At 37.7% G+C, this 22,775-nt stretch overlaps 1 protein-coding gene across 1 annotated transcript in view; it reads left to right on the forward strand.

Annotated features, from left to right (window-relative positions):
* Positions 1-2,057: 2,057 nt before the first annotated feature.
* The window catches only part of KIF14 (kinesin family member 14), a 56,127-nt gene continuing 35,409 nt past the window's right edge, over positions 2,058-22,775 (forward strand). The window contains exons 1-14 of the mRNA XM_045982078.1: positions 2,058-2,314; positions 5,178-6,439; positions 8,190-8,444; positions 9,079-9,166; positions 10,982-11,080; positions 12,304-12,356; positions 13,371-13,401; positions 13,767-13,874; positions 15,023-15,139; positions 15,661-15,776; positions 17,212-17,384; positions 18,482-18,629; positions 18,916-18,979; positions 21,195-21,379. Coding sequence (XP_045838034.1) covers positions 5,289-6,439; positions 8,190-8,444; positions 9,079-9,166; positions 10,982-11,080; positions 12,304-12,356; positions 13,371-13,401; positions 13,767-13,874; positions 15,023-15,139; positions 15,661-15,776; positions 17,212-17,384; positions 18,482-18,629; positions 18,916-18,979; positions 21,195-21,379 — 2,588 coding nt within the window. The 5' untranslated portion in view covers positions 2,058-2,314; positions 5,178-5,288. The remainder of the gene's footprint in view (positions 2,315-5,177; positions 6,440-8,189; positions 8,445-9,078; positions 9,167-10,981; positions 11,081-12,303; positions 12,357-13,370; positions 13,402-13,766; positions 13,875-15,022; positions 15,140-15,660; positions 15,777-17,211; positions 17,385-18,481; positions 18,630-18,915; positions 18,980-21,194; positions 21,380-22,775) is intronic.

Here is a 22,775-nt window from a genome sequence, read left to right on the forward strand (position 1 = left end):
GGACCCTGAGATCATGACCCAAGCTGAAGGCAGAGGCTTAACCCACTGAGCCACCCAGGTGCCCCAAGAAGTGTAATAATTTCTGTCACTAAAAATATATACTTCTAAATTTCTTTTAAAGATTTTATCTCTGGGGTGCCTCTGTGGCTCTGTTGGTTAAACACTTGACTCATGATTTTGGCTCAGGTCATGATCTCAGGGATGTGAGATGGAGCCCTGAGTAGGGCTCTGCTGGGCGTGGAGGCTGCTAAACATTCTCTCTCTCCATCTACCTCTCCCCACCGGTCAAAAGTTAAAAAAAAAAAAGATTTTATTATTATTTTTTAAGATTTCATTTATTTGAGAGAGAGGAGAAAGCACAAGCAGGGGGAGGGGCAGAAGGAGAAGACTCCCTGCTGAGCAGGGAGCCCGACCCGACCCAGGGCTCCATCCCAGGACCCTGGGATCATGACTTGAGCCAAAGGCAGATGCTTAACTGACTAAGCAACCCAGGCGCCTTTAGATTTTATTATTTTTTAATGTCATCTCTATACCCAGCTTCCCAAAGTGGAGCTCACGCTCATGATCCCAAGATCAGAAGTTGCATGCTCTACCAAATAGGCCAGCCAGATGCCCCTACACATTTAATTTTGATGCCAAATCTCCAGGACATAAGTGTAAAAAACATTTTTAAAATTTATACCTATTTTTCTTTTTACACTTGCATTTAATGATTGGGTGTTTATGTTCTATCTTTATATAAATTATTTTTGTCTGTAGGTTGATTCTTTTTTATGTGAAATATCATTGTCTATTTAAAAATTCTGTTTATTTTCTTATTCTACTTATAAACTTATTTTCCTTGTAAAATTGAAAGAAGTGTTTTCATCTGTCATATTTAATACATTTTTCTTGTTAGCTTATATCTTATCATTTCATTATTACTTCCAACTACACATGTTTAAAATTTTTATGTATTTGAGATTGTCAGTCTTTCCCTTTGCCATATCTTTTGCTTATAAACTGAATGGCTCTTTTCTCATAGACCTGATAAATATTATATTATTTTTCTGATGGTTTCTCTATAACTTAATCATCATTAATTTTAAAATGATTTTTAGAGTGAGTTTTAGAATAAGTGCTTTATCATCCATTCAGTTTTTCTATATAGTTGGAGCCACTTCTGGTTTCCTTTCGTAAACCATTGAACACATTTCCATTACCTGCACTTTTGCCCTTTAAAAAACACTGTTGCTCAAAATAATTTAAAAAATAAAAAAATTAACCAAAAATAAAAATAAAAAGACTGTTGCCTTATAACATGTTTGACTAAAGTCTCTCATTGATCTCGTTGTATTTCAGAATGTATTTTTGCTACTTTTTTTTGTGTTTCAAAATCTTATTGGAATCTATATTGAAACTGATTACTCTTATGACGTGACTTCGGAATTCTAGTTATACCACTTGCTAGTTGCTTGTTCACCGGTTTAACTCTAAGCTTCATCTGGAAACTGGGGATATTATTATCTGCCTCGTTAAATTTTTAGAATTAAATGGAAAAATTCCACGTTAAGTCATTTAGCACATTTTCTATCTCCACGCTTTGCATAGGAAATACTAGAATCGTGTTAATTATTATGCTTAGCTTGAGGACAAATAGCCATTTTTACAACTTCATTATATGGTGGATAGACCATGATTTTTCTATACTGAGCATCGACAAAAGCGTCCCTGTCACTCTTCTTATTTAAGATTCATCTTAGAGGGCTGCCAGGTGCGACTCAGAATCCAGACCCTTTCAAAAGTCGTATTTAAAGGTGCCCAAGCTCCAAGCCTAAGCACCGCCCTGGGAGGGGCGGGCCCCGTTACCTACGAGATGGGGGGCGGGTCTGGAGTTTAGAACCTTTGCTACCCAACGACTGGCACTTCCTGGGGGCGGGAGGAGGCAAGGGCGCGGCGCTCGACGCGACGTCCAGCAGCCAATCAGAAAGCAGGGCGCCCATTCAAATTGCGGCCGCAGAGGGAGCCGGCGGTGCGGGTTGTGAGTGGTGTGGACCTTCTTGAGGAGGTCTTCGCGAGTGGGGAAGCCTTCGGAGGGGTGAAGTATCCATGCTTTGGGGGCGTGCGGGCGCCTTCTGTACCGGAGACCGCTGAGGTGCGAGCGGAGGCCTTAGCGCTGGGTCCCCCACCGGCCCCGGAATCCCGGTCGGCGGCCAAGGGGTCCCCAAGGACGCGCGCGGGAGGCTTCTCTGTGGGGACCCGGAAGCTGGAGTTCAGGGCCCCTCGGCCGGGGCCTCACCCACTGAAGTTTCACCGAGTCGGTTGGCATTAAGAGGTACACTCGCTGTTGCAGCCCTGGGAGTGACTAGCGGGGAGAACCATTCACGGGGATCTTTCGCTTGTGGTTGTGACTTAAAATTTCCTTCTTTCTGTTCGTTCCACTCCTCTTTAAACTCCGGTGGCAAAACGTCCCAAACAAAAAGCCCCATCTGTTTGCGTAAGTAGCAAATAGTTTTTAGCTGCGGTAGAATTTCCAGAATCTTTTCTTCCTTTAATGTTACTTACGTAGGGGCGCCTGGGTGGCTCAGTGGGTTAAAGCCTCTGCCTTCAGCTTAGGTCATGATCCCAGAGTCCTGGGATCAAGCCCCGTATCAGGCTCTCTGCTCAGCAGGGAGCCTGCTTCCCTTCCTCTCTCTCTGCCTGCTTCTCTGCCTACTTGTGATCTCTGTCTGTCAAATAAATCAATAAAATCTTTAAAAACATTTTACTTCCGTAAAAGGAACATTCTGTACTTTAAGTTAAAATGTTGAAGGAAGATGCTTATATCCTGGCGGTTTTGTTTTTGTTTTTGTTTTCTCTTTTTGGGGCGGTGGCGGCGGCGGTGGTGGTAATGATTATTACTTATTTAAAACTTTAAAAGACTTACTGAAAAGTTAACTTCTATTATTTTATCCCTGCATAGTCGTATCTATGGAATAGTTTGAGCAAGGGTCATTTTACAAGTTAGCACCAGGCATGCAAATTTAAAGACTTGTTTACATCAGTAGTACACAGTTCGGTGCAGAGTTGACCAGAAGCCAGGCCTTTTAGCTGTCACTGCTGTTCTCTTTCTTTTAAACAATTAGTGCTGCATAGATATTGTTGACATATTTACAGACACACCTGTCTACTTTGTTGTCTAATTGCTAGAGGGCAAGCTGTCTACTTACCTAATCTTGCATAATTTTTCTCAACAGAGGCAATTAATTTACTTGTTGTAGTTATTGTCTATGGTATTTATTTGGGAATACTCTGTTTTGCGACCCTTCTCAAGCTAATTTCCACAAGGCATCCCTGTAATTAACATACATTCAACAGGTGTTATCCAAATGCTTTATCCAGTCTTTGATTTAGGTGCCAGGGTTTTTGTTAGTCCCTCTCCTAATCTGCAAACAGGGAGTACTCAACTTAAAATCTTTGCTGACAGGCACATTTCTCCCCCCCCCCCCATCTTATTGTGTTAAAATATTAAAATACACCTAACATGTATCATCTTACCTTCTTTTACGTATACATTTTAAAGTGTATATCCTTGAATACATTCATGTTGTACAGCCGTCACTACCATCCATCCCCTAATCCTTTGTCATCTTGTAAATCGGAAACTCTGCACTTATTAAACAATAACCCCTCATTTTCCCCTGGCTCCAGCCCCTGGCAACCACCATTATACTTTCTGTCTTTATGGTTTTTAACTACTCCAATTTTTAACTACTCATGTGAGTGGAATCCAATATTTGTCTTTTTGTGACTTATTTCACTTAGCATTGTGTCTTCAAAGTTCATCCATGTTGTAGCGTATTGCAGAATTTCTCTTTAAGGCTGCATAATATTTCAGTGTCTGTAAATACCTCATTTTGGTGAGCCCTTCATCCGTCCATGGACACTTGGGTTGCTTCCATATTTTAGGTATAGCAAATAATACTGCTATGAACATGGGTGTACAAATGTCTTTTCAAGACCCCAATTTTAATTCTTTTGTTTAGATATCCAGAAGTAGAATCCCTAGGTCATATGGTAATTCTATTTTTGGTTTTTTGAGGAACTTCCATTACATTTTCCACAGTGGCTGCATCATTTCACTTTCTGCCAGTAGCGCACAAGGGTACCAGTTTCTCCGCGTCCTCACCAACACTTGCTTTTTTGTTAGTAGCCAGCCTAATGGTATCTCATTGTAGTTCTGATTTGCTTTTCCCTAATGATTAGTGATGTTGAACATCTTCTTATGTTCTTATTGGCTATTTAAATATCTTCTTTGATATGTACTGTTTACATCTTTTAAGTCACTTGATATCTTTGTCCTGATATCATGGAAAACTGTGTATTTCTTCTAGACTAAGGAAATGGGAACAGGGTCTTGTCAGCAGTTTCTATCAGAGGGCCTGTCACATCATAGGAACTCAATAAATATTTTTTTTTCCATTTTATTTATTTTTTCAGCGTAACTATTCATTCTTTTTGCACAACACCCAGTGCTCCATGCAAAACGTGCCCTCCCCATTACCCACCACCTGTTCCCCCAACCTCCCACCCCTGACCCTTCAAAACCCTCAGGTTGTTTTTCAGAGTCCATAGTCTCTTATGGTTCGCCTCCCCTTCCAAATTTTTTTTTTTTTTAATAAACATATAACGTATTTTTATCCCCAGGGGTACAGGTCTGTGAATCGCCAGGTTTACACACTTCACAGCACTCACGATAGCACTTACCCTCCCCAATGTCCATAGCCCCCTCCCCCTCTCCCAATCCCAACTCCCCCCAGCAACCCCCAGTTTGTTTTGTGAGATTAAGAGTCATTTATGGTTTGTCTCCCTCCCAATCCCATCTTGTTTCATTTATTCTTCTCCTATCCCCCTAACCCCCCATGTTGCGTCTCCATGTCCTCATATCAGGGAGATCATATGATAGTTGTCTTTCTCCGATTGACTTATTTCACTAAGCATGATACGCTCTAGAGGAACTCAATTAATATTTGTTACATAATGATTATAAGCTCCTTGAAGGCAGAGATTTGTCTGAAGTTGCTTGGGAACAGTATCTGAGGAGGAGATTGTGATTTATTCTAATGTATTTCTCTGGGAAATTACATTCACAGTGGAGGGTTCTCAGATTTTTAAAATGTCTGTTTATAGTCTTACAATCTAATTTTTTTTTTTTACAGTTTAGCACATAATTGGAAACTTACACATAAGATATGGCTGGAAGGCAAATGAACATCTAAAAGAGCTTCAGTTCTTCACCAACACTTTTTTTAAAACAACTTGCTGCCACAATGTCAGTATACACCACACATAGTAGAAACAACAGGGATATCCTTGGTATACCTTCTTCCCAAAAGAGTTCATCACTGAATGTCCTCACCCATAGTAGCAGACGTAAGCTGCATTTGAATTCAGATATGTCGGAATGTGAAAATGATGATCCATTATTGAGATCTGCAAGTAAAATCAGAGACATAAATTGTACTTACGTGATTTCAGCCTGTAAAAAAACAGGAGAGGTTCCTCCTACCCCTGACCCTGTAGGTAGATTGGCACTTCAGAGAAGAGTTACAAGGAACAAAGAATCATCTTCACATGGCAGTGAGTTGGGAGACTCAACCGAAAAAACTGCAGAGACACGTCTTACATTACAGCGTCGTGCTAAAACAGAATCTGTGGACAAGTGGAGAACAACTCACATGGATTCTGTGGAAAAGGGGAAAACAGCTCAAACAGATTGTGTGAAAAAGTGGAAAACAACACAGAATGTGGGAAGCCCAACAGGAAATGATTGTGCTTCCCTGGAAGCGAGGAGAAAGGTAACAGTTGTAAATCGTGATAAAGACTCTTCTGTTGCACCTTTTGTGCCTTCAGCGGAAGACCCAAAAGACATTGAAATGATGAATGATGAAAAACACAAAGAAACATTTTCTGCCCTTCTTGGGGCAAATGAACATGCTGCACTTCAACACTTAAGTAATAGAGCACCCACTGACTCCCAGAGTCAGACTAAAGTTGTTCCATCCAGACACTTGGCAACAAAGCCTCTTCAGAGCAAGTTGAGTATCAAAGTGTCAGGAACAGGAAACTTACATCAGCGAAGTACTGGGAAGGATATGGCAAAAAATTCAAATAAATTTGAAAGCTTAGAAAAAAGAACACCTATGAAGTACATCATAGGACACAAATGGACACCGAAGTGTGGCATGCCACAACTGATGAGCCCAGCTGCATCGACACCGAAAAATAGGGTGCCTAGCCTCCAAGTTAAACAAAAGCCAAGAGGTTCTCTTCTAGCAAATGAAAGGGAAAGGTCACAAGAAAATACACTCCCTCTTGAAGAGGAAACTGCAGGTCGGAAAGCTTCTATAGAAGCAGACCCCTTAAAAGTAGAGAACAGTCAAGTGACAGTGGCAATACGCGTGAGGCCTTTCAGCAAGAGGTATGTTACACCTTTTAAAATCTAAGGCCAAACTTCTGACATGCAATGTGTCTCATTCCTCTCTGCCTTTGGAAAGTGAGTGCATTCGTGCATCTTCAAGCTTGGCACTGGCATTTCTATGTAGAGAGAACTTTTGGTTTAGTTGTAGAACCCTCATTATTTTTGATGATTGGGTGTAAAATTAAAACATGGAAATCGCCATCTTTTGTAAATGTAAATTTCTTTAGATCTGCTGCTTTGAAAACATTGGAATGACTTAAGTGTCTAATGCAGTCTGCTTTCAAATCTGCAATGTATGGCGGGCTCTTCTGCGTTTCCCTTCAAAAGAGCAGTTATTAGGTCACTTATTCCACAAAGAGTTCCTTCCAAAATCCTATCCAGCATAGTATCATTCCCATTGTCATCTCTGATATATAGTAGTTATATATCAGATATAGGTATCTAATAATGCAGTGATGTATTAGATTTGAGGTTGATGGTAAAAAATCTCTCTCCAAAGTGATTGTGGGTAAGATAGTCACAGATTACAGGTAGGGCTGAGAAAGATGAACATGACAAAATGTGAATGTGGCATCTAATTATTTTTGGATGTTTTGTGGGATGACTGCAAAAAACCTTCAGAGTTAGTAGTTGTTAACTCTGTTGTATATCTAAGCAAGATGTGACAGGTTGGTATGGTGACCCCTGCTGTGGGGGAAGGAACGCCTAGTTTGAACCTAAAGGGTCGGTGATTAAAAGCAAGTTATAGGGTGCTTTAAAGCCTGTTAGTGAAGATGTGGGGTTTGTGATAAGTGAGAAAACTGAGAGTGAGTTGGCCAGAGAGAATGGGGAAACCTCAAAGACAGGCCTCAAGGTTCATGATAGGATGAGAGGCAACAGAAGGAACAGAGCTGGTAGGAGTAAACCCCACAATAGATGACTACCCACAATGGACGGCTACTAAGTTCTGAAGAGAACTTAGTAAGGGGCCAAGTGTCTGAGTCCAGACTCATCAGATAAGCCATGTAAACTGGGCTGATAGCAGGGGCGGCGGGACACTTGTCACATTGAAGAAGCAAGTGGATTCCAGGATAAATTCTGATCTAAAGCAGAGTTGGGGACAAAAAGGGACATCTGGGGCCGGGCAAGGACTGTTAATATTTTTCTGCAGATGCAGAGTAAGTGAAAGATTTCCACTTAAGTCTGATGGAAGAAGGATACACATGAAAATCCATGATTTTAAGGGAGATAATCTAAGGGGGGGGGATTTGGATTAACAGTAACAATAGGCAATAACCCAAAGAGATTTATGATTGAGATTTATACTTGAGTTTGTTGAAATTATATTTACATTTCATATCAGCTTTATGTAGATCTGCATCTCTGAAAGTTCTCTATAGTATATTAAAAAGTTCCTAGATTTGGACTGAAGAGTATAGATAGATTATAGTGGTGGGAAGGGAGAAGGGAAAGCTCAAAAGAAAAGGGAAAAAGATGGAAAATCCCATAAAAGTAGGGTGATTTTTCAGACAACAAATCTGGGACTCCATTTTCCCTCTAAGGAGTGACCCTGGAGCTGTAGGAAGTATGTATTTGGAAACCCACTATCACTATGTTAGCTGGTCTACATTTTCCACATAAAACTAAAGAATTATCTTGCTCTGGAGGTACGTTGTGTTTAACTAGTTTTGAGGTTCTTGTTATATTCTATGGAATAATACTTAAAATAATCACAGCAACTTAATATTTTTCTTTGTGCTTCTTCATAAAGAGAGAAGGTTGAAAAAGCATCCCAGGTGGTCTTCATGAATGGGGAAGGAATAGTTGTGGAACATCCTGACATGAAACAAGTTTATAATTTTATTTATGATCTTACATTCTGGTCTTTTGATGAATGCCATCCCAACTATGCTAGCCAGACAACTGTTTATGAGAGGCTAGCTGTACCCCTCCTAGAACGTGCCTTTGAAGGCTACAATACCTGTCTGTTCGCTTATGGTCAGACTGGCTCCGGAAAATCATATACGTAAGTATTATTCCAAGTACGGTTATTGAAAATGTCAAACTCTTTGGTGAGAAACAGTGTAGTGTTGATAGAAAGAATGTAGTTTTGAAACCACACAGGTCTGGGCTCAAATCTCATCCATTTTATATACTGGTTCTGCAAACAGGCACGTTATGTAACCTCTGAGCTTCAGCTTATGCAGGAGATACTATTTACTTTGTAAGTGTCATTGGCCCATTTTACTGTACATATGTCTTGTGTAAACCCAAATCTGGAGAGGTTATTTTGTAAATATTATTGTGAGAATTAAAAGTAGTCATCTAATAAATGGTATATGTATATTAAAGACTGCTTGTACTTTGTGACAACTCTCTGAATTAGATACCTCTTACTTATTTCCATTTTATAGAAGAGGAAATTGAGGTTTTTCTGGGGTTAATTACCTTGTTTAATGTCACAGAGCTAATAAGTGGTGAGATCAAGATTTGAACTCTGAAGATCTGACTTCAGAGACTAGGTTATTAGATATTTATAATGTGGTTTAATTAGCTTGTTTCCCATTTACTCCCGAACCCATTTCCCCAGAAAGAATTTTTAAAAACCACTAATTAGTTTTATCCCTCTTCACCCCTGCCATTTATTATGTATTTTCCAGGATGATGGGACTTAGTGAAGAACCAGGAATAATTCCAAGGTTTTGTGAAGACCTTTTTGCTCAAGTAGCCAAAAAACAAACTCAGGAGGTGCGTTCTCTTTTGTTAAGCCTTCATGTTAGACTAGGAAACAGTCAAATCAAATTAAAATCAGAGTAATCACCACTAAGGAAATAATGGAAGATGCTATTTTAATTTCTAAATCATTCTCTTTTGGAACAGTGGTATGGAGGAGAGGTTGGAGATTCAAAATTTCGGATGAATTCCCCTCGATGGGCAGTGATAGAAGGATCATCTCTTCTGTCTTCTCTAGCTTTTTCAGCTTTATTACTTTTATTATGTGTAGTGGCTTATAATGTGGCAGTTATGTACCGTTACATGTTTGTAGTCAGGCAAGTACACAGACTCAACTAAGGACAGTAGGCAGAAACTTCAGAACAACATGAAGCAGAGAATAGTGAAGCTGGAGTTTAAACCCAGATTCAGCTTCAAACACCATGCTCTTTACACTGCCCTACACCTGAAAATTCTGTACTAGCTTCCCTTTTTTCTTATTCATTCGTACATGCAGCCAGTATTTACCGGATATCGGCTGTTAGCCGAGCAGTCCGTTAGATCACTTTTCCCCAAATTTGCTTCATCATAACAATTACCAGGAATGTGTCAGGGGCAGATTTTCACTTGTGTGTTTGATTGTGTGTGTGTGTGTATACACTTGCTAAAAAAAATCTCTTCAGGAGATTCTGATTTAGTTGATCTGGGCTACAGCTGGGAATTTATAGTTGTCTTACTACACTATACCTAGTGATTCTTATGGTAAGGGAAATTGGGGAAATGCTGTGCAAGATTTGGGAATATGGAGTTAAAAGACCCAGTTTCTGTATTTAAGAGAGTATAATGGAGAAATGAGTGAGTAAATAGCCAAGTACAATCAACTTAATGCTAAATAAATTAAAGCAAATACTATAATAGAGTAAGAACAGTGTGCTTTGAGAATATTTAAGATTAGAGGAAGCCACGTTTTCTTAAATGGGGGACAACTGAGCTTAGTTTTGAAGGAAACGGAGCAGTTATTAGCTTGGTGAAGAGGCAGAAGGAGGGGCGCCTGGGTGGCTCAGTGCGTTAAAGCCTCTGCCTTCGGCTCAGGTCATGATCCCAGGATCCTCGGATTGAGCCCCACATCAGGCTCTCTGCTCAGCGGGGAGCCTGCTCCTCTGTCTCTCTACCTGCTTGTGATCTCTCTCTCTGTCAAATAAATAAAATATTAAAAAAAAAAAAAAGGAGAAGGACATTCCAGGCAGCGGGAGCAGCATGTGCAAAGCTTTGAAAGCAAGAAAGTAGGGAGCCTTTGGGAATCTATAAATTGTTTACTTTGCTGTAAGCATGGAATTTGAGAGTGGAGAGTGATAAGAGATGAAACCAGAGAGGCAGGCAGAACTCAGCTTGTGAATGACTTTATGACCCCTGCATCTAGAAATCTAGAAAGCTATGGAAGGATTTTAAGCAGGGAAATCAAATGATCATCTTTGCTCTTCCAAAAAAAAAAAAAAAGATAGCTCTGGCTGCAGTGTGGAGAATGGATTGAAAAGAAGTAGAACTGGATGCAAAGAGACCAGTTGTGGGACTTGTAAACTGTAAGGAAGGCATGAAAAGGGGCTAGACTAAGGTAGTGACTCTAGGATTGAACATTTGAGAGATTTTAGTAAGTAGAACTTACCTTCTTTGGAGAAATGTTAATTCAAGTCCTTTGCCTGTTTTTAAATTGGGTTGTTTGTCTTTTTGCTGTTGGGTTGTAAGAGTCCTTTATATATTCTGGATCCTAGAACCTTATCTGATATATAATTTGCAAAAAATGCAAGGATTTTTAAAATAAGTTGCATGTTGTGTTTCTCTTGGTCCTACTAGGTCAGCTACCACCTTGAAATGAGCTTTTTTGAAGTGTATAATGAAAAAATTCATGACCTTCTGGTTTGTAAAGGAGAAAACGGGCAGAGAAAGCAACCAGTAAGATTAAAACCGTTTATGATCTGTTTTTATAAGTGCGTATGGTTATACTAGTTCTCAACATGATCTATATGGCTTGCATTTTTACTAAAATTGCTATTACATGATAGCAAATGCTTGGGATCTACAGTCTAAATGAGTAAATAAATAGTAAATGAACTAAACATTATTGCTAATTGGAATTAAATTCGTTATTAAATTTAGCCTCTTTTAAAGCAAATATTGTATCAAAATTAAAGATAAAATATGTGTTTCAAGATTTAGTTAGACCACTTAAATCACACACTAAATCCCTAAAGCCAAAAAGCAGTAGAAGTTTAAAAATTGTTTTGTCATTATAGAATATGTATCTTACTGGGTTATTTAGTAAATTGGTACCTTGTACATAATATTTTCTGTGAAATAATAAGTTCCACAAATACATAATCTTTTTAAAAAACTGCTATCAAAATGTAAAATTTGGGGGCACCTGGATGGCTCAGTTGATTAAGCCTCCAACTCTTGATTTTGATTCAGGTCATGATCTCATGGGATCTCGTGGGATTGAGCCCTTCATTGGGCTCTGAGCTCGTGCTGAGCTCAGCAGAGTCTGCTGGAGATTCTCTCTGCCTTTGCACCTCACCCCCTACCTTGCTTGCATGCTCTCTCTCTCAAATAAATAAATAAAGTTCTTTCTTTAAAAGAATGTAATAATTTTTAATTTTGAAAAGGACCTTGGAGAGCAAGAAAGTAAAATCAAAAGAGATCACTTGACTTTCAGAGTCAAGTCATTCAAAGTCATTGTGACTATACTGTTGATAACATCAAGAATCTTACACTTGGATTTTCTTCATTGACTTAAATGTATTTTAAATTTCTGGTTACAAAGTTTAAAATATAATGTAAAGCTGGAAAAAAATTAAATGAAATTTGCTGAACATATTTTAAAGAGATATTTAAAAGCATAGAGATAATGCCTACTGCAGGTCTTAAGAATAAAGAACTAGTAAGATATTTGATACTACAGTGAACTGTGGCATCTTTTGAAAGTTTGTGATACTGAAGCAGTGTTTTAATGCCTTACAGATTTGTGTTTGTGAGAACCTTTATATTTATCTCTGGGTCAAGTAAAGGCAAATCTCTTTGCCTTAAACTCCACATACAGAAGAAAAGACCATTTAAAATTGTGTTTTATATGACATATTTGTTATGCCCTTAATAATGCTAATGTTTGCTTCTATTAGCTGAGAGTAAGGGAGCATCCTGTCTCTGGACCGTATGTTGAAGCTCTGTCAATGTAAGTGTTTGGCTCAGCAAAATCAAGGAGGAGACAAGTAATGAATAGAACGAATGTTGTTCTCCATTTGCCTTTCCAACTTTGAAACGCTGGATAGCTTTTTAACTTCACCCTTGACATTATTCCTTTAATTTTTCCTCTCTTTCCAACTACAGCGTTAGCTGCTTGTTTTTGTGTTTGTTTATATCTTTTGCAGCACCTGTAAAGTGCCTGGCATGCAGTCTTAGTTATACTGTGTGTGAGATTTGATTTTTCTCCCTTTATCCCTTTTCCCCACTAAGTTAAGCCTTCCCTCTCTAGCTACTTTTTATATCTATTACTTTAAGTTGAAGAGGGGAAAAGGTGCTAAGATGAGTTTAGTGTTGAGAGTGTGAAACATGCTAAGAGTCATTTACTTTATCTTTCAACACCCCGGATGCTTTCTTAAAGAAAAGGGAAAGTGATTAGATATGGATTCAGCTCCATTCAATAATTCTGGGATTATGTCTTGACCTATACATACCAGCATACCCACCACTACATATGCCAAGTATAGGTTTTGGTCTCATTTAGACTTGAGGGGCGTCTGGGTGGTTCAGTGGGTTAAAGCCTCTGCTTTCGGCTCAGGTCATGATCCCAGGGTCCTGGGATCGAGCCCCGCATCGGGCTCTCTGCTCATTGGGGAGCCTGTTTCTCTTCCTCTCTCTCTGCCTGCCTCTCTGTCTACTTGTGATCTCTGTCTTTCAAATAAATAAATAAAAATCTCTATATGATTTAGATGTGAATATTCTAATATTAAGAGCTAAACTGCTTCATTAATAAAAACCATACTTTTTGGTAAAATTAAAACATTTGCTACCCTTTAAGAATGGAGACAGTGAAAGATTGTGTGAGAGCCAGTATAATAATATCTATGAATTATTCAATTGTGGTCTTCAGAAAGTATTTATGTAATTTAAACATTATTATTATTTTATGAGAATAAGAAGGTAATTATCAGTAAAAACAATTTTGTCTTTTTCCTTTTAAAAATAGGAATGTTGTCAGTTCTTACTCTGATATCCAGGTAAGATTGATTGTATTTTATCTTCTTTCTGCTACAAAGAAAGATCATAATCATAAGTATTCATAAGAATATTTCTCCTTAACTGCTACTTGCATAAGTAAATCTTGTTAATTCATTATGAGCTTAGCATCATTGAAATAGTCTTTTAAAGGTGTAATTTACTGATTCAAGTATCTGTGATGGAGGCAGAGTTGAAAATGGGAATACAAATTATTAAATTACAAACATTTATTAATTTCATTTTATAAACAGATTATAAAGTGTGTATATGTTGCCAAATGCGCTTACTTAACTTTGTTGTTTCTTAATTTGTTCCAATAAATTTTAGTTTGCTGTTCTGACCTCCCTCTCTTCTTTCTTGTAAGAGTTGGCTAGAATTGGGAAATAAACAAAGGGCAACTGCTGCTACTGGTATGAATGATAAAAGCTCCCGATCACATTCAGTTTTCACCCTGGTAATGACCCAGACCAAGGTATTCTTTTTATTGATTATTTTATTCTTTAAATCAAAAGTAAGAGTATGGTAATATAAATATATAACATAATTGGATTTTAGTATACACAATAACAGAATGACTTTTGTATAGATGGCAATATTTTTATTTTACTGTTTGAAAAATTAATAATGTATGATTATTAATTTATGATATCATTGATATAATTTGATAAGAAGATTAGTGTATGATAATATGTTTATAATACATGGTATTTTTACAGTATTTGGAAAAATGTATCAGAAAGAGATTTTTTAAAATTCAGCCAAAGGTTCCACTACTCAAATAAAGCCCCCTCAATCTTTTAATATATAATATTTTAGTTGTTTTATAATCACTCTTAAACAAATTTACAAAATCTTCAATAATTTTATGCCATTAAAATTCTTTATTAGCTATCATTTTTCATAGCTGTATAATATTCCACGAACAATTCCAGTTCCTCTGCTGTTGGACATTTATGTTGCTTTTAAGTGCTTTGCTCCTTTGGGATGCCTGGCTGGGCCAGTCAGAGGAGCATGTGATTCTTGATCTTGGAGTCATGAGTTCAAGCCCCGGGTTGGGTGGAGAGATTACTTAAATAAATAAATAAACACCTTGCTTCTTTCATGCTGTTATAAATAACACCTTTGTACATTAAGCTTTTGCTCTATTTATGGTTGTTTCCTCAATATAATTGAGTAGTTGTGAGTTTTTATCTCTTTAAGGTCATTTATTTTGGCATAATGCAAGCATTGCTCCATGTATTCTTGAATGCTTATTATAAATTATTAATGATCACACTTTTGTTTTGTTTTGTTTTTTTTTTTAAAGATTTTTATTTATTTATTTGACAGAGAGAGAGATCATAAGTAGGCAGAGAGAGAGGGGGAAGCAGGCTCCCTGCGGAGCAGAGAGCCCCATGTGGGACTCGATCCCAGGACCCTGAGATCATGACCTGAGCCGAAGGCAGCGGCTTAATCCACTGAGCCACCCAGGCGCCCCAATGATCACACTTCTGTGAGAGGACAGTTTCAAAAATAAATGAGTGGTTTATAATCTTGTCTAACCTTCCATTTCAAGACTTACATTGATAGCAAGTCATGGAAGAATTTACGACCTATTATTTTAATGTCTTTTTGCTACAGACAGAATCTGTGGAAGGGGAAGAACATGATCACAGAATAACGAGTCGGATAAACCTGATAGATCTGGCAGGCAGCGAGCGCTGCTCCACAGCTCAAACTAGTGGAGACCGACTGAAGGTAAGTATGAGGCTTTTCTGGGGCACCTGCCTGGCTCAGACAGTGGAGCATGTGACTCTTGATATGGAGGTTGTGAGCTCAAACCGGTGCTGGGTATAGAGATTACTCAAATAAATAAAATCTTTAAAAAATATTTAAGAGGCTTTTCTCATTTTAATAAAGCTTAATAAAGAATATTTAAGAGGCTTTTCTCATTTTAATAAAACTTAATTAACTTTTAATTCCCCAGGGCATTATTTGTAGGAGATTTCAAACTAAATACATTTAACAACAACAAATAAAAACAAAAACTGTGTATCTGCAGTTTATACACTACATTGCTGTGGCTTAAAGAGAGATCTTTACTTTTTGGTCATGTTTTCTTTTCAAAGAAAATTAGTAAATTTTGAGTTGTAAGAAAGTTAGTAGTTTAAAGAAGAAGATATTGACTTGGTAATTATATGAGGGAAGGAATGTATTTTGTGAAATGAATGGATTGCTGAGCAGTTATTTTAAATTAGATGTTTTTATCTCATACACAGGAAGGTGGGAGTATTAACAAGTCCTTGCTCGCACTGGGAAAGGTTATATCTGCTCTTTCTGAACAAGCAAACCGAAAGAGAGTTTTTATTCCTTATCGTGAATCTGTTCTTACGTGGCAAGTATCTTTGGAAGTACAAAGAATTGTATAAAACATAGTGAACACTCTGGGGAAGAGAACGATAGACTGACTTCATGTAGCCTTGGGACCGAGAAGTGGTTAGCAGTGTGACTCCTAATACCAGACTACGTGGATTGAATCTTGGTTCAGCATCCTATAAGCTCTGCGACTTCAGGCAAATCATTTAATGCTCTAGTCTGTTTCTCCACCTGTAAAATGAGGATCTGTTTCTCCACCTGTAAAATGAGGATAATAACAATACCTACCTTTTAAGGTTATGGTGAAGATTAAATAATTAGTATAAAACTCTTAACACACAGTATGTGCTGTATTAGTATAAGCAGCTAGTACTACCCTCACTGTTTTTAGTGCTTCATGCTTGAGCATATATGATACCACCAAACATATTGCTGTGTGTATAAAATGAAATCGTTTTGTGTGGCACCCACTGACTAGCATTTTAGTGCTCAGTAAATGTTTTTGTTAATGAATATGTTTTCATTAATGAGATACATTACATTCAAATTGCATCTGTATAGATTTAATATCCAGTTGTGATAGGCATTGATATATAACCCTGATAAGGGCTGCCTCTCTACTTGACAGCCGTGATGTGGATCTCCATCTCAGGACCCTGAGATCATGACTGGAGCCAAATTGAGATTCAATGGTTAACTGACTGAGCCACCCAGGCGCCCAGACCGCTATGTGTGTTTATAATTGGTTTATAGGAATGTAGTTGTCACCTGAAAACATTTAAGGGAAAATCTGATTTCTTTTTTCTGCCTTTTGAAAATGAAGAATAGTGAAATTCATTCTGCATTAATAAAGAAAAGCAATTTAGTCTCATACTATCTTTTTTCCCCTGAAAGAAGGCTTTTGCATATAGTAGAAAACATTTTTGTTTATATGCCCATTCATCATTTTCAATATTTATTGAACACCTGTTCCTGAAGGTTTTGGTAACATTGGAAATACAGAGATGACTAACACACATACTTTCTTTCCTGAAGTAGCTCAGAGTCTAGTCTGGGAGTGGGAAGTGGTATCTTACTAAATATTTGATGGTTAACCATATTTTAAATCTTTGCCCCAGTTAGTGTTTCATGAAACAATATAAAAAGTATAAGAGAAAACAGTGTTCATGAGATCTAAAAATAACTACAAATACCGCAAAAGTTCTGAATGGTGGGGCACGTGGTGGGCTCAGTCCATAGAGCATGTGACTCCTGATCTCAGGATGATGAGTTCAAGACCCACATTGGGTGTAGAGGTTACTTTAAAAATAAATAAATAAAAAGTCCTGAATGGTATGTGAGTGAAGAGTATAATATTGTATTATATGTGCTATTAGTTTGTTTTGTGCTTTCTACATAAGTACTGCTATTAGGTTGTAGAAACAAAGTCTAATTATGACTTATTTTCCTTAAAGGCTGTTAAAAGAAAGTCTGGGTGGAAATTCAAAAACTGCAATGATCGCTACTGTCAGTCCCGCTGCCAACAACATTGAAGAAACTTTAAGCACACTGAGATATGCCAGCCAAGCCCGTATGATAGTCAATATTGCCAAAGTAAATGAAGATATGAATGCTAAGTTAATTAGAGGTGAAGATTTTTCTAAACATTTAATTATTTTGTAACAGCTAAATCTCAAATATTAGTTTGTCATGAAAATATGCAATTAAAGAAAATTAAAGATTTTTCTTTCATACCTACTTATAATAGACACAAGACCCCATTCTACAATGATGGTAGAGGAGAGGCGGAAAGACAATAGGAAATAGAATTAGGAAGGGGAAAACAAACAGAAAAAGAAAATAGAGAGTGGGTAAAGGGGAAAGAGCGAACATAGAAACATAATCTTACAGACTAAGTCATAGATGTGTGCAGCAGAATCATACCGTGATTTATTACTTTTCCTCCTACAACCTTTCCTCCATTGTCATTCTGTTTATCAGCTCTACTCTTGCTTAGTTCATTGATCTAAAGGATAGTGATCTAAAGGCTCGAGTTTCTAGCATAGGCCTAACTTCATTTATGCTCAGTACTATTTTTTGTGTATCTCTTGGGAATCACCTGCTTAGGATGAACTTGAGTACCTGCACGGAACCTTGGTTTGTGCAGTTTTCTCTTTGCTTATGTGGAGCTACCATCTTTTCATAGTCTTTGTCCTCTGGCCCTTTTGAGCTGCAGAGGATGAATGGTTACTTCAGAGGAGCACACCAGAGAAGAATGAATTTGCTGTTACCATGGTCCATCGTCTCCCTTTTGGATTCCCCTCTCTTTCACAAATAGGGCTACTTTCATTAAAAATAAGTATTCTGAACTCCAGCTTGAAAAATCTTTGATTTTTATCCAACATGTCTTTATGAGTAAAGTTTGCCTTGGGACAATCCTGGTTCCTGTCTCCTGCATTAGTGTGATTAACAATGTGCTTCTCAAAAGTGTCCCACTTTGGACCATACATTATATGGCCATACTACTTATGAGGGGGGAAATTCGTTAAGATGAGAGCACTTTTTCAGGTTAAGGCTAACTAGAAATGTATAGGTAATGTAAGTAAAATAAAATTGATTTCTGTAAATATTCTGTCTTATTTAGTAATATTTAAAACTTGAAATAAGAAAATTGGAGGATTAAGCTTACTGTGGTAATGATTATATATCAAATGTTATTAATCATGCACCTTTTTACATATTTAGAATTGAAAGCAGAAATTGAAAAGCTAAAAGCTGCTCAAAGGAACAGTCGAAATATTGACCCTGAACGATATAGGCTATGCCGGCAAGAAATAACATCCTTAAGAATGAAACTGCACCAACAGGAGAGAGACATAGCAGAAATGCAAAGGTGGAATATATTTTATATATAAAATAAAGGTGGTCAATATTTTAGATGTCTGTGTGTTGCCTAAAATCATTGGATGCGTGGTGCTGGGATTTGTAGAGAGGGAGGACTTTAGGAAGGATCTGTGGCTCTGTTTTCATACTTTCTGTATGAATAGAGGAGTCAATCCCCAGACTATCATATTTTAAATATTCCTAAGTGGTTTCCTAATCTTTATTTATTATCTTTAATTCTCCGTCTTATGCATCTGGATATTTTTAACTCTATTATTCTGTTTGTCTTTGGAAAGAGCATGGAAAGAAAAATTTGAACAAGCTGAAAGAAGAAAACTTCAAGAAACAAAGGAGTTACAGGTATCAGTTCAACTTTCTAAACTGATTTGAAAATTAAATGAAGATGACAGTAAATATGGAATTTCTCAAATATTCATTGCATACTGACTCTATATAGCAAGCAATACCATAAAGAGAAATAGTGTAAAAAAGTGTTGAGATCAAGACTCTAATATACTTAGAGCCCATAGCTATGTTGGAAAATTAAAATATAAACAAACCATCCAATTCTGTTCATTTTGGTTCAACAAATATTAAATGTTTTTTTTCTGTGCCAGGCCTGGGGGAGGCCAAGGTGAATAAAATGTAGTTTTGGCCCTCAAAGAGCATGTAATCTAAAGGGAGGTTTACAATGTAAATAGATGACTGAAAGGCAGTGTGACCTAACTAGGTTGAACCATATGATACTGCCATTTTTTAGGTAAGAAATGAACACTCGCAGTGTCAAACAGTTCAACCTAAGGCAATGAAAAGCATGTAAAGGAAGAGAAGCAGAAGACAGGAGGGAGTAATTAACTCTGATGAGGGTAGTTGTTAAGGAGGACTTCAAAGAAAAAAGGACAACTAAGCAAGATTTTGTTAGGCTACCAAAATCAAGATTGCTAAGCAAGGAATCCCATGTTCAGAAGCATGGACGGACAACATAGCTTGGATTTCCACAGAATTCAGAACTTGTATATTAAATGCTGGTGACAGAGATTGGACTGGAGAGTAATGCATGATTCAGATCATGACATAGTGAGGAACTTGGATTTAGGTCACTAGGAGCCACTGAAGCGTTTCAAATGGAAAGGAAGTGACATGAGCAGACTTCTGTTTTAAATAGGGTCTTCTGGTAATGGTGGATTTGAGGGAGGAAAGACTCATGCTGGCTGGGAAGGTTATTCATCGAGGAGGCTGTTACCATGGTGAAGGTAAGAGGTGGTGAGAGCTTGAGTAAGGCAGTGGCAGTGGGAATGGCTAGTGGAGGAAGTGGGTTCAAAAGAGAGAAAGTACAATTCATAGACTCAGAGTGTGTTTTTGGGTGTGTGTGTATGTTAAAAAAATGGAAAAGTCAAGAAGATGCCCAGGTTTCTGAGATGGGTGCATTGCACTGTAAAATCATGACGTCATTGTAGTGGTGAAAGAAACCAGATGACAATGAGTTGAGGAGTGACTAAGAAGATAGGGCCATACAGGTAAACACTGAAAACCTTGAGTGAGAAGTCAGAGAAAGGGACTGTGAGATCCTGGAGAAGTTTTGTTTGTTCATTTTGGTTTGGTTTCTTTAAAGGAGGGATGGCACTTGAACTTTTGTATAAGAATCAAAACTCCTTAATGGAATGAGGTTCTATAAGAGATTGGAGAGTGTGGGTCAAGGGCAAAGGTATTGGCCGTAAAGAAAATATTTCAAATGACTGGTAGACAGAGAACTAAGAATCGGGAGGAAGGGGAGAATATTTCTTGGGAGTGGTGAGTCCAGCTTCACAGAAGAGGCAAGATTTGAGTTTTGAAAATTTGGCTTTGAAGCCTGGGTAAGATTTTGTTAGGTAGAAAAAATGAAGAGTGCATTCTAGGAAAGGAAAATTGTATGAGAGTAAAGGTACAGAACCTGAAGGTGTGCTCAGAAGAAGGTGTGTGGATCAGTTTTACTGGAGCAGCAGTTTGTATGTGGTCATAAGGAGATAAAATGGGCAGGATATGTTATGGTTAGTTTATTGATTTTCAGGCTAAGTAATTTGACTTTTATCTTGTAGGAAGTGGGAAGTGATTGAGAATGTTTGACTGGGGTGTTGACATTTTGAGAATACCCTTTCAGGAGAATTGATTTAGCATAGGCTGTAAGATGAACTGAAAACAAGAGAAATTGTTGACAGGGCAATCAGGCAGCTGCTGCAGTAGTTCAAGTGTGAGGTAATAAGGGTCTGAACTAAGGTGAGGACAGCAAAGATGCAACAAAAGGAACTGATCCATTCTAAAGACAATCAGTCAGTAAGAAAAGGCACAGTTTGAGGGTGACAGATTGATGCATGAGAGGGCTCAGGATGGTGAAGGTCAAAGAAAGGCCAACACTCTGAAAGTCTAAGATGTGTGATGCTAACAGTCACGGGGGAACCATGAAAGAGAGATTCTAAGAAATCTTTACTGAGACTTCACATACAGCAACTTTAATGTTTAACGTAGGCCACTTACTTTAGGTGGATTTAGTAATTTGCTGTTTTTTGTTAAGGTTAATTTATTTTCTGACTTCCACTAGAAAGCAGGAATTACATTTCAAATGGACAACCATTTGCCAAACCTCGTCAATCTCAATGAAGATCCTCAACTATCAGAGATGTTGTTATATATGATAAAAGAAGGAACGACAACAGTGGGAAAGTATAAACCAAACTCAAGCCATGATATTCAATTATCTGGGGTGCTGATTGCTGATGATCATTGGTATGTTATTCTTCTAGAAATAAAAAGGCTCCTGTTCATTTTTTTAGTAGGCTTCCATATCTTGATGTGTATGGTTTCCTTCACATGAGGCATTCATTTGTACTGATTCTTTGGTATAATCTTTCAAATGCATCTTGTAGCCAGGAAAAGCAGACATTCTGAGTGTCTCGTAAGGAAGATAGGTTAATTACTATCAATATGAGGTATAGTGTAATGGTATTTCTGTTTTGGTGTATGTGATCTGTTGGTTGAGTGATCATTTATTTTTGAAATGTCACAACTTTTTTTGCAAATACTCTAGAATTTTTTTTTAAAGATTTTATTTATTTATTTGACAGAGATCACAAGTAGGCAGAGAGGCAGGCAGAAAGAGAGAGAGAGGAGGAAGCACGCTCCCTGCTAAGCAGAGAGCCTGATGCGGGGCTCGATCCCAAGACCCTGGGATCATGACCTGAGCCGAAGGCAGAGGCTTAACCCACTGAGCCACCCAGGCACCCCTGCTGTGAAGTATCTTATTGTGTACATTTATCTACCTTTTATATTATTACTATCTATCTCTTTTGTTGATAGACATGTGGGTTGTTTTTAATTTTTTGGTATAATAATATTGCTATGCATATTCTTATACATATCTCTTGGTACAAATGTGAAGAGTTTCTCTGGAGTGAGTTTCCCAGATGATAACCTGAGATATGAGTCCTTAAGTTTTAGCCATAGGAACTTTGGAGGCCTAACCTACCAGACTAGAAAGACACAGCCTTTCTATTTCTCCCAATCTGCTGTATAAATATTATGATTTTCTAATTATGCTATAACAATATATTTATTATTAACAATATATATAACAACAATACTTTTTAAAGTTTGGGAAACACTTTTTTTAAATTTTTTTTAAAGATTTTATTTATTTATTTGACAGAGAACATAAGTAGGCAGAGAGAGAGGAGGAAGCAGGCTCCCTGCTGAGCAGAGAGCCCCATGTGGGGCTCAATCCAAGGACCTTGAGATCATGACCTGAGCCGAAGGCAGATGCTTAACCCACTGAGCCACCCAGGTGCCCCTGGGAAACACTCTTAAATTATATCTAAAACTACCTGAGATATTAGATTGTGGGATATGCTCTTATTCAACTTTACTTGGTAATTTCACATTGTTTTCCAAAATGATTATGAATTTTTACTTCCACTGGCATTGAGAGTATCTATTACTCCATATCCTTGTCAAAACTTGGTACTGGCAGACTTTAATTTATGCCAGTCTAGAGAACATGATATGGTATCTCATTGTGGGTTCATTTTACATTTCTTTGATGAATCATCTCTTCATGTATTTATTGGTTATTTTAGTTTGCTCTTTTAGGACTTGACTGTTCATGTATTTTATCCATGTTTCAGTT

Source organism: Meles meles, chromosome 17, assembly GCF_922984935.1.
Source record: "Meles meles chromosome 17, mMelMel3.1 paternal haplotype, whole genome shotgun sequence".
NCBI classification, from domain to species: Eukaryota; Metazoa; Chordata; class Mammalia; order Carnivora; family Mustelidae; genus Meles; species Meles meles.